At 39.9% G+C, this 15,894-nt stretch overlaps 1 protein-coding gene across 1 annotated transcript in view; it reads right to left on the bottom strand.

The window, feature by feature from the left end:
• The window catches only part of LOC104497262 (serine/threonine-protein phosphatase 2A 55 kDa regulatory subunit B gamma isoform), a 59,621-nt gene that overhangs the window by 33,867 nt on the left and 9,860 nt on the right, over positions 1–15,894 (bottom strand). Inside the window, exon 5 of the mRNA XM_010140495.1 lies at positions 15,434–15,611. Coding sequence (XP_010138797.1) covers positions 15,434–15,611 — 178 coding nt within the window. The remainder of the gene's footprint in view (positions 1–15,433; positions 15,612–15,894) is intronic.

Raw genomic sequence — 15,894 nt, 5'->3', positions numbered from 1 at the left:
CTGCTGAGCAAAGAAGGCTCCAGAAAGAATTTCCTTGTATGATATTGGAAACATAGCAGTCTCTTCAAAACAGATTAAATTCCCTTTAATTAGAACAGTATGCATAAAGAAACAGCTGCTTCATCTTCCCAAAATCGTCAAGGAATTCTATAAGGAACTGAATTTTGAAGACAACAAATTTGCAACTCACAAGCTACAGCATACAGAGGACTGAATTTTGAATTTTGGAATCATTTTTATACGACTGGAGGGATCACTGCAAGAAGGAAATCACTGGTATAGGCTGATGAAGGCTACAGGAAAAACATTAACTGACCCCCCAACCCCCCACCCTTCACTCAACTGCAGAGGAGGACAGAGGCTTTCTTTAGAAAACCAGACATTCTTTTCCACAAAGACTTCACAAGAAAATAAAAATTCTCACCTTTCTTATTTCAATACATGCTCATGTGGTACTTCATTTTTACCCCTGCGTGGGACTTGGGTTTTTGCAATTTTTAAGGATGTTCAAAAAACAAACTCCGGCATAACATATCTTCCCAAACCTGGCTGTTAGTTGTGTTTTCCACACAGGTTTATTCCAGCTCCTAATTTTGCCTGCATCTCACACCTACATTCTAGCCTAGTCCTAGAAAGATTCACTGACTCGTAGCTGAAATCAATAGCAATTCACAGAAGCTACCGGGCCTTCAGTTTAGGGTAATTGATTACCGTGGTCCTGCTGAGGCTCTACACTTTTCATATAAGCATTTCTGAGTGGTTTCCTCTGTTAGTCATTTAGTGCACACTACTTTCATTATAAGGAGGGAACCGTGATGCTTACAAATCAAGCTCTACCAGTTTTACACTTCCTTACATGGTGGTTATATCACTCCTACACCATGTGCCAGCTGAGGGAATAATTCCAAACGGTTGCAGTTTCCTTCCAGGTTGAGTACATCAGGGGAGCAGGGTCAGAATTGGGCCTCGGTATGCTTGGTAACATCATGATGTGATTTTTGTCAATCTTACTATGGAAGACAGAAGTAAGCCCTATATTTTTAAATATCCATCCACTTCCTCCTTTATTCTCATTTCTTAAAGAGACACTGTGTGTTTTCACTGCTGAATGACAATTCTACAATAGGCACGTGTAAGGACGTGACAGTAAGGACACCACTGGAGAGGGTCCAGCTTCTGAATCTGTCTTTCTGGCTTGTTGTCAGTTTCTGGAATGAATTGTCAATAGGTTAATGGATTTGGCCTTTTCTTCAAGTTCCAGTGTTTTACCTTAGGCAGAGAGATGACCCAGTATTTCTATTCTAAGTTCCCCTAATAGCCATGGTGTCAATGCTTTTTATCACACAGCATTCACCCACTGCTCCACTAGAAGCGTGTACCGCACAGGTTATATTAAAGAGTCCAGAAAGCTGCGATTACATTGTCTGTACCATTTCACTCTTCTGAACCACAAAAGCAGAAACTGTCACATATGTGCGTGTTCCTTCAAGCTGTCTTGGACCTAATGTCTGTTAATGCAAGGTATTGATCCATACTTAGCAGTACCATGTCAGCCCAATTCCATTTTTAATTCCATTGTCTTTGTAACAATGATTCCTCAGACATCATACTGGAGCTGGGAACTCTGGCAACGGTCTCACACTGGTGGTGGGCGATTTGCTGAAAACAAAATTAAATGGCTTGATTGTGGCAATAAAATGTCTCCATCAATAGATGGTGCCATTATGATGGCGTGAAGGTTTCTGACAGCTTTTTTTTCCTGTATTTTTTCCTCATATCAGGATGATGAGATACCTTAAAGAACAAAATCTGCTATGGGTTTTCAGCTCTATGTGGCAGGCCGAGTCACAGACAGTTAAGTGCTGTGCAAACCCAAAGTAAAGTGATGGCTCATAACATAAAGAACAAGTACGAAGTGCATACAACAAAGAGATAAGTAATGTTAACACAGTTTTGTGGACTTCTGATATTTCTTAACTCAAGGATTACAACCTGAATTACATGAAAAAGAGATGTGAGTGGAAGAAAAAAAAAACACAGTCATAGCTAAGAGGCTGCAGTAGCAACACACATTGCACCTACTCAGCTAGAACTAGCCACCAAAGAGAATTTGGCCATGTTAGGGAAACAATAGGTATAAAAACTAAGCTACTGTTGAGATCTAGCTCACCTACAGATAGGGTGATATATTCAGTACATCCTCCTCTCTTATTGGTAATACACACTGACACAGTGTGCTGGGGGGATGCTCCTCGGGCAATGACCTCCCACCTATGCCCAGCATACCACTGATGGTCCATGCTTCTTCACAATCGAATGCCTAAAGCTTCAGCCAGATTCATGCCCAATTTAGCTTTCTATTACTGTCTTCTAACATCATAAAAATTACAAAGCATGACGGCCAGAGAAGTGAACATTAGGACCCTTTAAATGTATTTGGGAACCAAGATGTCACTGGTTTAACTGGCAGCTGATAGGATCCAGAGTCCCCCAAGACTACGGGACTAATGAGATTTGTTCAAGGCCAATAAGACAGACAGGGATGGAACTTAAATACCACGTTTCTGAACCAAAGCTGCAACTCCTGGACTTCGCACCTCCTGGACTTCCCAACTCAAGTTCCATTCAGAATTGTAGATACTTGCCAAGAAAATAAAAGCAGTATTAGGAAACATTTTCTATTTGTTAAGATCAAAGCAAAGGAGAGTCAGTATTAGTGTCAGTGTTTTACAGATAACGAAACTGAGGTATGAAGCGGCAAGGATTTGGCAAAGGTCAGGGTAAGGGCCAGCAGGAGCAGTGTTCTGGATTCTGCTTTAGTGGTCTCTCCCCTCTCTCACATGTACTTCAGGCATGTGAGTATTCACTCAGTTCTTTTCTTGGTTAGTTGGTTTTGAGACTCCAGGACTCCCGTTCTTGGCAGGCCCTGGCCGCCCCATGCCCGCGTCTGTGATGTCTGGAGGTAGAGCAGCGACTCTTTCACGGGCACCCCCTTGTCGTGGGGAAGGAGCTTGCGTGCCCTTGTGAGGTTGAGAGCTGTGCTGGTGGTGGCATGTGCCTCCGGTGGGGTCTCCCAAGCCAGACAGGTCTCAACTGAAGGGTCAGACAAAGTGTGTCCACGGGCACGATGGGCTCACTAGCCTTTGGGCAACCATCCTAGGAGAAGGACAACTCTGACTCCAAACCCGGGCAGATGGAGCTCGTTTAGCCTTGTAAGGCTCATCTAAGAGAAGGATACTCTAACCAAACCTACGACCCGAGGACTTCAGTGTCACTGTCCAAGCTCGCCAGACCCTGGCAGATGAACCTCAGGTGTAAAGGGTGGAGCCAGTTCCGCGCACGCTGCGCCTCACCTAAAAAATCAACCGCACAGCCCCGAAGGGTGCACTCATCGCTGGCAGTGAGTGTGGGGAAAACCCTTCCCAGATCTTCGTTCGCGAAACCAAGCCGTGATGATGATGGTTTTGAGAAGTTCTTTTGATACTGTTATACTTGTCTTTTGGAATTTTTTCCCCAGAATGCGTGCCAGTCTGAAGACTCATTCTGAATCTGAAAGATCTCATGCTGACCTTTCTAACACCAGAATTATTTGCGTTCCGATTATGCCGAAGGAATAAAATCAGAAAGCATCAAGAAAGGCCCAGGTCTCCATTATGCAAACATTACTTGAAAAAAAGAAACAAACTATTTTAAATGTACTTAGGAAAATTTTAGGAAATTGCTTTTACTGCCATACATTCAGTAAAATCTCAGAATCTGCTGCATGTGAGTTAAAGAAAAATAAATCCAATATGTAAGGGAAACTGCCTCTAACTGCAGCAGCTGAATAACCGTTGAAAGCAGAGAATTGTAAAATAGCACTGCTAGGAAAAAGAACGTCTAAAATGGTGCAAGTCATGCCCAAACTTTCTCATAAACAGGCCTGTTCATATGCATTGCAACCATTAATGTGCTTAGAGAATAATGAATTTAGAAGTAGATACTGGAAAATTTTAATTTATTTAAGAACTGAATTTTTCGCTCAATTTTTAGAACACAACACCCTCATTTTCATCCGTAGACACAGTCACATGCCTGCTTCAGTGACAACGATATGCACTTTCAAATTTACAAGAGCAAAGAAATCATTATCTGCATATACACAGCTGAGAGCAAAATTAAGTGGATGAGTCAACAGAGGAAGACCTGACTTCATAAATGCACATCTGCATTTGTCTGTGTATAGTACTTAATTGCTGAAAGGCTGCAAAGGCATGTTTAGATGATATATTTGCATATTAATTGATTATGATTTGTCTGAAACTATTGTGGGATGCTTAACGTTACATTTGGAACACAACAAACACCAGAAGAGCCTCAGGTACCTATAAATTATTAATAGAAGAGACCTACTAAGTCACCTAGCTGAGCTTCTCTCGGGCAGTGCTCTTCTGTGTGGTATGATAGGTGTAGCACAGACCAGCAAGGGGTCCAAGAAAAGCGTGCAATTTCAACATAATAAGGCAAGGACACGTTATAAACAAAAGCCATATCATCTCATCATCCACAAATCTGCTTTTCTGAAATCAATGAGATGTTTAAATGAGAACTGAAAAGGGATCTACTTTGTCTGCTGAATCCAGTCCCTGGTAGTACGGAGAACTGCCACATATATAACTCATTAAACTCCATTTTCATAGTAGCCAGGGATTGTTTCCCACACAGATTACAAGAAAGAAGAGATAAAGTGTCTTTCCCCGCTCCCCCAACTAATAACCTATGCACCAACAGGTAATACTACCAAGAAATTTCTTCCTGATAATTAATAAAATCCCATGCAGCTGAGGAAGATCTGCCTATTAAAAGGCAGACACAAAACTTCCAGCTGGAGGGTATAGACTCCTTAGAGCATTTTGGCGGATTTTTTTCTTTCTCTAGGTGCAATTTATTCCTCCATATGCCTTGCAGAAAACCCCAATACAGCAGTATTTGTACCCCAGTAGAGTAATTCCGTATTTTAACTGGTTATAACTCAAGTCACAAAGGACTCTTTTTTTTTCAAAATTTAGCTAGCTAGAAGTGTCTTCTGGAGCATAACACTCTCCCCTTTCCTACTGTTTGTTAGAAGTAGTCAAATAAAACTATATTCTAAAATACTCAGAAGCTTCTGAAAAATAAGTACTTTAAAAATACTAATAAAGGCTTCCATTCAGAATTTATACTGATATTTCTGCCTGCAATTAACTTTGCAGGCAGAGAAATCCCTGAACACGTGCAATGTGAAAATGAAAATGAGGAACAGATTCAGTTCTCATGAGAAACTCCACAGTGAAAGTTTTCCAAATCATCTGTATTAAATTATATAAGAGAAGAACTGGAGGGAACGGCCTCAAGTTGCACCAGGGAAGATTTAGGCTGGATATTAGGAAAAAATTCTTTACAGAGAGGGCTGTCAAGCACTGGAACAGGGTGTCCAGGGAGGTGGTGGAGTCCTCATCTCTGCAAGTGTTTAAAAGATCTGTAGATGTGGCACTGAGATGGTTTAGGGACCCTGGCAGTGCAGGGTGAATGGTTGAACTCGATGATCTTAAAGGTCTCTTCCAACCAGAGGATTCTGTGATTAAAGCTTTTTGGCAGGACTTATTATCTAGTTGCTTAATTTATGTGAAAGGATTTACAATAATGCCCATCCGCTCGGTCTCTAGGCCCTGCAGAGAAATAAGGATTCGAGGAGTTTGAATCACCCAGATTATTCTCCAAGGCAAAGGGGTTCAATATTCACATCTGCAAGCCTGTTTGCTTGATGTACTTCCAGAACATTGATTCCAGACCAGTCACATTGTTTTCATGCTGTCTGCAAGCTGTCAGAATAGACTTATTCTTAACTCTGGTGTTGTAACTTTGTTAAAGTGAGTAATTCTTTTATTTACGGAGCCCTAAAAGTGACCTCCCTTAAGTACTGCAATTTCACATGCAATGGCACTATTAAAGTGCAGTCCTTGCCAGTGTGTATTACGACAACAGAAAAGAAAGAAATGCCTATATTAATGAGAAGTACCCTGGCTGCTTCAATTGTTGAAAAGCTTCCATGGTCTCAGGTGTTAAAGACTCAAACAGAGATACAGACTGTGAATGTTACAATACCTAAGATGAGTGTGTGAGTGTTTTTATGACATTTCTGTTCTTGTATGGACTAGTCCTCAAGCTAAAAGATTTTAGTCAATGAACAAAGCAAGCTACATTTTCTTCTTCTTTATGTTAATACTCTGCAAAAGATTGTGCTTTGCAAGGTTAATTTCAAGTCCAAACTCACATGGGAATGAGAATAATTAGACTCATTTAAGAGAATTCTGCCCTCTAGCAGAGCTGATTAAATTATTTATACGTTATCTTTTCGTATAATTGTACCTAGAACTCTGTAAATGGGTTTTTTGTCTAACTTTCAATAAATTCATAATACATGTTTTTCAAGTTGGATACACTGACTGCACCTGTGACAACAGAGAATGGCTCATTTTTAAAATGCTTCAGTGAGAAATTAATCCAGAGGGAAACAGAAGCATGCAATTTAAAAGCTTCTGCAATGTCACCATACTGAGTAAAACTCATCAGCTGAAGATATAAAATTAGTAAGACAATAAATCTTGGACTGAATCCTGTTACCCATTTCCACAGGAATAACTTCATTGACTGCAGCCCCATTACACTAAAATATGAGTGCCACTTAGCTGAGTATCAGCTCCGAGACGTGACCCTTTATTTGTAATTTAATATTCCGTGCTATAGTTCCCAAGTCCCTCTCCACTAAGGATCTCAGATTTTGGATAAATCCTGAAAAAGCTAATGGAGTAAACTACTAGGGTGAAAAAGGAAATCTAGTCGGTGATGCTAACATTAATTTCAGCTCTCCTAAGTGCTCTTTCTCTCTTTGATAGCAATAACCTTGAGAAAGCTTGAGATAATGATATTTTAAAGGGCTTTCCTGGTACAACATAGTAACTTCTTTGCTACGGTCTCAATTAAATTGGAAAGCAATTTGCTCTGTGGAGATCTGTGAAAAGACATCTTTGCACCTATTGTAAAATTCTAAGCATCTTCTACAGCTGTGTTGCCTAGATCACTCTACAAACACATGAATACAGAGAAATCCCAGTTGTTTTATTTAATGTACTATTAGAGAGTTCTGAAATGGCTTTTACAGGCTCAGGATTTCACAGTATTTGTTATCGTTCACTGCAACTCCAGTCAATTTTCTTTTTCCTTTTTGCAATTCACTACACAGTTTTAAAAGCCAAAAGTATTTTAACATCTCTGGCTATGTGTTTCCTTACCTCTGCAGCAACAAAAGAACAGGCATGGCTCACTATGTGGGGACAACTGCATTAGAGAAGACAGAAGGGTTAGATAAAGAAATGTATTAAAAAGAAAACATAATCACATACTTATTCATTCCGGCTGTGTATGGACAGGAGTGATAAGTCAAAAAATTATGTATTCTGATTAACAAATTAATATTTTTATTAAACAATAAATCTGCAGTACAAGATTTATTATGCCAAGGCTCAAATCACCTTAAATTAACTTCTTTAAAAGCAACTCCAGAAAAAGGAAGAGACTGGTCTTTGCCAAGAATGCAAAGGCCTCAGCTATAATTAGTTTTTCACAGACAGGCTCAAGTCTTCCAATTTATTTCTTTCTGGAGGATGGCTAGATAGGAATATTTCCATAACATTTGCCCTGAAGACAGATATCTGAAACGCCAGCCATGTACTGTTTGCTTTTGCTGCAACGTACATTTCGGCTGTATGGCAGGAGAGCCTCAGTCCACAATTCAATGCTAAAATACTGTTTAACTAGCTCTGATATCGCTCCTCTGGCTATCAGATGTCATCGAGTTGTCTCTGACAGGCTGATAGTCAAATTCCTGAGATAGGCATCAATTTAAGGTGATGAAAATAGTTAAAAAGCAATTGTTCCTGACCAGGATCATGAAGTATCCTCTGGTGAGAGACAAAAACCAAAAGTCTTGAAAGACTGCTTTTGCAAATTTATTCATGGTTTTCAGCACTCCCTAAATCTGGACTTAAAGTCTCCTAAAAGATGCTGAGATTTTTCTGTATCTCTTGAAAACAAATCATCCTTAAAGTTCTTACAGTCCCTACCCACACAGTCTTACTGCTATAATTATTATCTATTATTTGAATTACAGCATTTAGTTATAAAACTGCAATTTGCACAAGCTAATCTATAAGCACACAACTGCTCCTGCTCCAAAAAGCTTAAAAATTGTACCCAATTAAGATACTCTTCAAAGGATGATGACCACATCAGAAGTAACTCTGCGTCCAGACTGGACATAGTATTGCCTCCACAGAAGCAGAAGAACAAATTCAATACCTGTTGTAGGAAGCTGTATCTGTGTTAAGTGTCTTTGAGACAAAGTCATTTAGGTGATCCTAGAAATGCAGTTCTCTCTTGGCACTTTGCACTAGGGACACACAGAATTTTTCTTACAAATGAGTCTGCTGAGAGTTCATGAAAGGCACCATTTACTATCGGGATTCTATACAGTTCAGAGAAGATGACAACTTACAGTTACACATACTTAGCTATTTACTCATTTTATTCCTCAGTTGACACTAAAAACATTTATTGTGTGACTTTAACAAAAGAATCCCTACTGCATTCTTCCTAACACACAGCAAAAACCACACATCAAGCACTCTCCCAGCTACCACATTTCCAAAATCCCTATTCTGGTTGTCCCGTGAGATATTGTTTAAAGCTAAAATTCTTTCCTTTGTGCCACATTTGACTAGAGTGGTTACCAAGAACAGGTGTCTGATGCCTTGTTTAACTACACACCCACAGGGCCAGCGTGGTCCCCAGTCTAACAGTCAGAGGATTCTTTCCTCCTTTTATATTCTCCTTAATTATTATTTATCTAGTATTATACACCCAATTAGGGTGGACCCCTACAGAATCTAAAGCAGTTTAAAGAAAAAACAGGCTTTATTTGATCACTGACATCTAGTAATACTGCTTAACTGCTCCATTAAAATGATGATTGGCTTTTATTCTGTTAAGAGCTGTCTTTCTCCTCTTGATTGTATATTAAAATATTCTTTTTACAGTGCATACACAATTTTGACATTGGAACTCTGCCTACCTTTGCTTGTACACATAGGTAAGGTTGTAGTAGTTAATTTTAACATAAAGTGGTTACTGTACTTTGTTTAAATCATCACAGTTAAGATTAATGTTACAAACATCATACACAGTAAATGCAAACTGATGCAAGAAAAAAACAGAAAAGGCCAAAATACATTTCACTATACCTTCTTTTGTCTCCAAAAATACTGATTAAATTTATTCTAACTCTTACATTGGCTGACAAAGGTTCAGTCACCTACCTAGCTCTTGGATCTCCTGGGATGATGCATAAACTTGATATTTGTATATTCACGCTATTCTAAACCCACATGACTACAAATGTGTGACTTCATTGCCAGTGGGGTTTACTTTGGATACCGTTATTTGCGAACTTCTCTGCACAATGAGGAAGTCCTCCCTACAACTAAAGAAAACACAAGGTGTTTTCTACCTTCATGCAATCACAGAAAGTCCACCCTACTGCATTCTGGCAGTTAACAGATCTCTTGGGAGCAAAGATACACTGACATATTTTCTAAACAAAACCATTTTCATACCTTTTTTTTTTCCAGGATTTCTCTCTCCTCAACAGTTTGCCACTTTATCTAATGCAGAATTAGAGTACGGATGGAAGTAATGGGAAGTGGGATCTCACCAGGCAACATTCAGATGCTGGGTTGATACTCCAGCAAACCTATTTGGCTCTAACAGCCCTCGTTTAATTGCGCTTTGTTTAACGGTGAGGCTAAGACTGACTAACCTCGAAATTTCTTACAATAATTTAAAAATATTTTTTATTGCAAAGTATTTAACTGTATTAAAATATGTCACACACTTCAGTTAGACAGAGGAAAGATCTCTGTCATGACCAGTTTACAATGTAATTATCAGCAGATGAGAAATGGCAATGCAGCAAAGAACTTAACCATTAAATACTGGTGTGAACTTTGCGTTATCACAAGTTTCATGGAATAGAATTTCTTCTTTTCTATTTTTGATCCTTTTTCCTCTACATATTGTTTTTCCCCATAGCTTTGAAAGTTCGGGCACCGGAGCCCTTATTCAGCATTTCTAATAATCTACCTCAGATTAGAGTAGAATTCAACATCTATCAAAATTCACAGAAAACATCCAGTTGACAGTACTCAGATGTGAGTTGCGTGTCAAAATCTTTATTTTTACTACGGTCAACTCTTATTTTTGTTAGAAGGCCACCATTCCCCTACTGAAAAAAAAAAAATGGAGACTAAGAGCGCATGGCATCAATCCAGAATCTAATCGGCTTGTTGAAAACAGCTCTTCTCCCCTCAAATGTTCACATAGGAGAAAAGTAAAGCAACCATTTCTCAATAGTTACACTTTAGAAGAGCTTGCCAAACCATGAAAACAAGACACATAATACCTCTGCAATCCTCTACTGCTAAACTTAGAGACCTGATTTTAGGTTTGCAGACACCTTTGTTGTCCTTTAAAGGAGAGACAGAGGCGCTGCATGTGGAAGAAGGAGAGACACTGGTATGTAAAGCATAAAATAACAACACAAGTTTGAGGAAAAGCTACTCAAATGTTGCTAGCAGCAACTCAGCTAGAATAGGAGTCAATGATATAACATATACCTTTGAAATACGTGATACAGATTGGCAGTATCTTTCTTGACAGAAAGTACTAAAATGTACTACACAGAGCTCTCAAAAGGAGAGAAATCATGTCTGCCATCTCCCCCAACAGAAAGTGTATGCTTGAGAAAAACAGTGCCGAGGGTGGGGGCGGCAGCAGGTTCTCACGCAGTAATTTTTTCAAGAGCACAGAAAAAGCATCCCCATGCACACAGCTTGTGCACAGTCATCCTGGCTGAGGAATTTTTATAGAAACAACCTTATCTAACTCAAGGGTATAAACTTCCCAGCTTACAGCTCCACAAATGCCAGGAGAATGCTGCAGATTTGCTTTCCTTTTAGCATTCAAATACCTAGCACTGAGGCAGGTAACGGGGATTTTGTAAGGCCAGCTATCTTCCTCAGCCTGGGGGCTGCTCCCAGAGTACTGTGTATGCACTATATTGAGGTGCGCAACGGGCTGCCACAGACTTGGTCTCCATGAATGTCCCATGCTATTTTGGTTTTTCTGTTTCTTTGTTGTTGTTTACTTCCAAGTAAATGAATTTCCCCAAGATACAGTGCCTAACTATCTGACTATCCATGATATGCTTCAAATACTAGAATACATTAGACTTTAAGAAGGCCCTATGGTGATTTGCTAATTAGCTTAACCCTTCTGGGACACAGAAGAAGGAATTTTTTATTAAAACAGGATAACCCTGGACTATATTGATCTGACTGAGAAATGAGTATTTTAGTCAAGATGAGTCTCAAGATGAGTACACGCTGGAAATCGTAATGTTGTTTCCATAGCAATGCCATGACAGCCTCTAGAGTGAAATAGTGTGCTACCAGGAAATGAAGGGAGTTCAAGTGCTGTGAGCTACATAGTTCTGCAAGCAATCCAAATACATTCTCATAAAGAATATTTAGTACAGCTAGATAGTCCAGAGATTGCCACTGATGTGCAGTAAGCCTTATCAGTATGCTTCCAGCAGTCCTGTCTTCTCATTCACTACACCCCAGATGACTTTTCTAAAGGCTTAAGCTATAGGCAACACTGCTAAGCCATTTCAGACTGAACAGTAACAGACACAGCAACCTTTACCTCACTTATTTTCCAGTGAAGAATATCATCCATAACTAAAGACATTGACTTTCATTCTCCATAATACAACCAAACACATTAAACCTTTTAGCAAAGAAAAGCTTCATACGTGCAATTATTTACCAGCTGACCTTCCCCTTCCTTCTTCTCTCACCTCCCCCTCTCCCTTGCCTTCTCCTGCCCAAACGATACTGAGCAAATCTGCTTGCAAGTGGGAAGCAGTGTACAGAAGTTTTGCATATTTCTCATGAAAATTTGAACAGCCATATCACAAAACTCACTTATCTGCTTTTTACTCCAGTTAGTGTTTATGTTAATACAAAAGCAAACCAGAAAATCACTAATTGTAGTTTATTTGCCTAAGGCTTTATCTAAGGCAAATATTCTGGTCAAATTCTGTAAAGCTGACTTAAAAAATTTTAAAGCAGTCCAGAAAGAAAATTAACTTCAGTCCTGCATTGCTCTGTCTTTATTTTCAAAGAAACGAACAATTCTCTGTGATTTGTAAAACTGCTAAAAATAATGGTTGTAACCCAACTACTCTGATAAAATTCTACAAGACAAAGTACTTTACTTGAAAACCACCCTAGAATACTGCTGCCGATCCATTCTTTCTCCAGTGTTTCCCATGCAATTTGTAAAGATGTTCAAACACGAGCTGAGTGTCCAGAAACTCTACAACTGTATTTGTTGTTTGTGTCATTGTCACAACCAGCCTTTTGGGTAAACAGATTGCATTTCATTCTGTATAGCAGTGGTGCCTCTGAGGGAAAGGAGAAAGACAAATACACATGGCTGCCAGACCCCTTATTAACAAATGCCACTACAAAATGTTTTCTGTTTATTGTTTTAAACATGCATTTCAAGAAATCAAGCCTTGCATGTAAAACGGCAAGATGCTTCATTTCTATTTTGCATTTAGTAAAAACATGTGAAGCAAGCATTTTTAAAAATGCCTGAGTCTCCTCCTGCCTGTCCCCCAAGCGTGTTGCAGAAGGCACCAAGCCCAGCAACATTCATTTTTGCTTGGCAGAATGCTTTCATCTTGGTATGTCTAGTCCTAATTGCAGTTGGCACACCCGATGTTTTTACCAGAAACTCATCTACTTCCAGGGGAGTTTTATCTAACTGGAGTTTCTGTAGGACAGAAATGCAGTTTCTTTATGGGACAGGTGATGAAATCTAGTGGAAAACGTGCCACTTCAATCTTACGAGGACTTACAGGGGACTATATGGACAAAAAGATTGCCTGTGGAAAGACTGATGCAAATTTAACTTACTTATCCCCTTCTTTCAGTTATCGTGGTCTCCCAATTAATTTCCCAGTATAAACAATATTCTGTAAGTGTTTCGCCTTCTTTTTGGAATACCTATGTCAACTTCTCTGTTTATATAAGAATTAAGTAATCTGCCTGGTGATCTGGTTTGGAAAACTGAGTTCAGATGCAGCTTATATTGTCTGAAACAGAGGTGGACACAGCCTGTTTAACTCAGTCTACCCTCTTAAATGCATATTGGTATCCAGCCACAAAAGTCCATCTGCTGCAACCATGGCCAGCTTAGCAAGAAGAGTTTACCCCCAGCATTGATCATCCCTTTACATAGTGTTCTCTCCTACCGCTGCCTAAACTCTCTCATTACAGTCCTCCCAGGTGTTCATTCTTGTGTACCTACAAAAAGCAGCAATATTTGTAGCCCAGTCCAGGACAGAAATCAAATTAACCCAAAGTCATCCAATATAAGTATTCCAAAGCCACTGTCTCAGATACTGAAAAAGTTTCCTATCCTAGAACTCAGAAACTCTTAATTTCCCCCTCATCATCAGGTAGAATATACCCAGAAATTGTGTGCTACTATAAACTGTACCATGTTTTAAGAGTTAAATCAATTATTCAATCAGAAACTCTAAAACACTTTTTATCAGTAAATATTCAACAACAGGAGTGTGCTAATGCTTGAAAACAGCATCCACGGAGCTGTCGCCCAACATAAAAGTTGAACATACAGGAATAGAAGCAGTAACATCCTCAACAGTTACTCAATCTTCACGAACTATAACTAATAAACAGTTACTTGGTTTTTTAAACCTCAGACACAGTTCTCTTGGCAATCCAGTTCATAAAGTAGCTTTTAGCACAGTAAGAGGGATGGCCAAAAGCAAAAACTTATCTTGCGTAAGTATTCTAGAACGTGATGTGTTTATCATACACAGACATACAGACTGGTGTGCTTGGTCTGACTCACTGCTGTGCTTTAGAAGGAAGAGGAGCATACGCAGTAGAGGAGAACACACAGCAGCCACGTATAAACATGTCCAGGACACAGACAAGACTGGAGGGTGAAGCCACAGCGAGGACACTGTCAAGGACACTGCTGCTCCATACAGGCATGCTAGCAAACAATTTTCCCGCTGTTCTCTCTTACTAAAGAACGGAAGTACAGTTGCTTGGATATCAGACATAGCTGGACATATAAACCGGAGCGGTACAAACCATCATATTAAAGAGGGCACCATTTAGCTTGCTCAGTCTCAGAAGATGAAAGATAGAAAAAGAATGCGAGAGTTTGGAAACACACTGGGGAGATACGCCCTAAAATCCTCAGGGTAAAGGCACCTGTCACTTGATCCTGCAAGAGCAGTTTTTTAAGGACATTAAGAGTTGATTGATTTAATGAAAATATTTCCTGTGACATTAATAAAGCATGGGTTAATGCCCACAGATGATCTGACCCAGTCTTCAGAGACAGGGAGAACACCCTGTCACATTGGTGCTTTCTTTTAGGAATCTGCCCTGAGTAGGACAACCTCACTTTGACATACAATAGCCCCTCACACAAATCCACGGAGAAATATTCTTCTAACACCTTTTGAAATACTTAAAAATAAATCACCAAAGGAACACGACATTTGGAGCTCTCCCCATAACCTATTTCTCTTCTTACTGGTTCCTCTATGTTCTGCAATACAAGGAGAATCACTTTTCTTGGCTGCGTTTTCTTTTCCTTCTCCTCCTCCAAGCCATCCTGTTGCAGTGCAGCCTCACAGATGACTGGAACGATCCCACAACACAGCTTTCAGGATGATACCAGCACTTGATACAGCAATGACTACATTAACCACAAACACAACTCACAAAGCAGCTGAGCCCTCCCCCAAACTGTGCACATCTCAGGCATTAGGGTTCTGGGAAGCAGGATGTCAGAGAACAGGGGGCATGGTCAGGGTAAGGGCTGATCTTTCAGCAGAATAAGGTGGAATAGCTCAGCATGAATTGTCTTCATGAAATAACCGTGCAGAGTATTCTAGTAAGGTGGATCGTTACCATTCAGCTGGCATCAGTTTCCTGTTTACTTGTCATTTATCAACTCCAAGACTCATTTTTCACGTAAAATGATATTTGCAACCTCTTAGCTGTCTCTTATGATATCGGAGCATTTTCTGCTCAGATTTTACAAATTTACAGGTTTACAAATGCCACAGTGATTCTGATAAGTAAAGGTATATTTTAAAATCTGCAGAAAACTATTTAAAAACAGCTCTCTTAAGCTCCCCTAATACTATCAACATTAGGCAAAGAACTACAATAAAGGATACTGAAGCTCCTATCTGTGATTGCTAAATGCCAGAGGTTAATCCTGAGGTCATCCGCTGACATATATGTCTCACAGTCGCTGTTGACGGATATTGAGTTGACATGATAGGTGTGACCATTAGCAAAGATCCTCCGAGGAGTGACTTCTACCATCAAATCCATAGGTTTCAATACAGGCACCTGCCAAAAAAAAAAAGACCAAAACACAAATCAGAAAGGGAGTAAGATTTTAAATAATTTTTTGCTAAGATAATGAGCATTGCAATGGACAGCTGAATTTCCCCATGGATGAATTGCTGAGCAAGGCCATCTCTGCCAAGGAGGAAGGGAGAGACAGAAGAGCTATGGAGAGTCAGGCAGGGCACTGGAAAGCCTGGTCCGCGCGAAGGGAGGCAGTGGAAAGCCTAGCCCGCGGAACGGGAGGCACTGGAAAGCCTGGCCCGCGGGAAGGGAGGCACTGGCA

Source organism: Buceros rhinoceros, unplaced genomic scaffold (genome assembly GCF_000710305.1).
Source record: "Buceros rhinoceros silvestris isolate BGI_N320 unplaced genomic scaffold, ASM71030v1 scaffold1777, whole genome shotgun sequence".
Classification (NCBI taxonomy): Eukaryota; Metazoa; Chordata; class Aves; order Bucerotiformes; family Bucerotidae; genus Buceros; species Buceros rhinoceros.
This window is presented reverse-complemented; position numbering and strand designations above follow the sequence as displayed.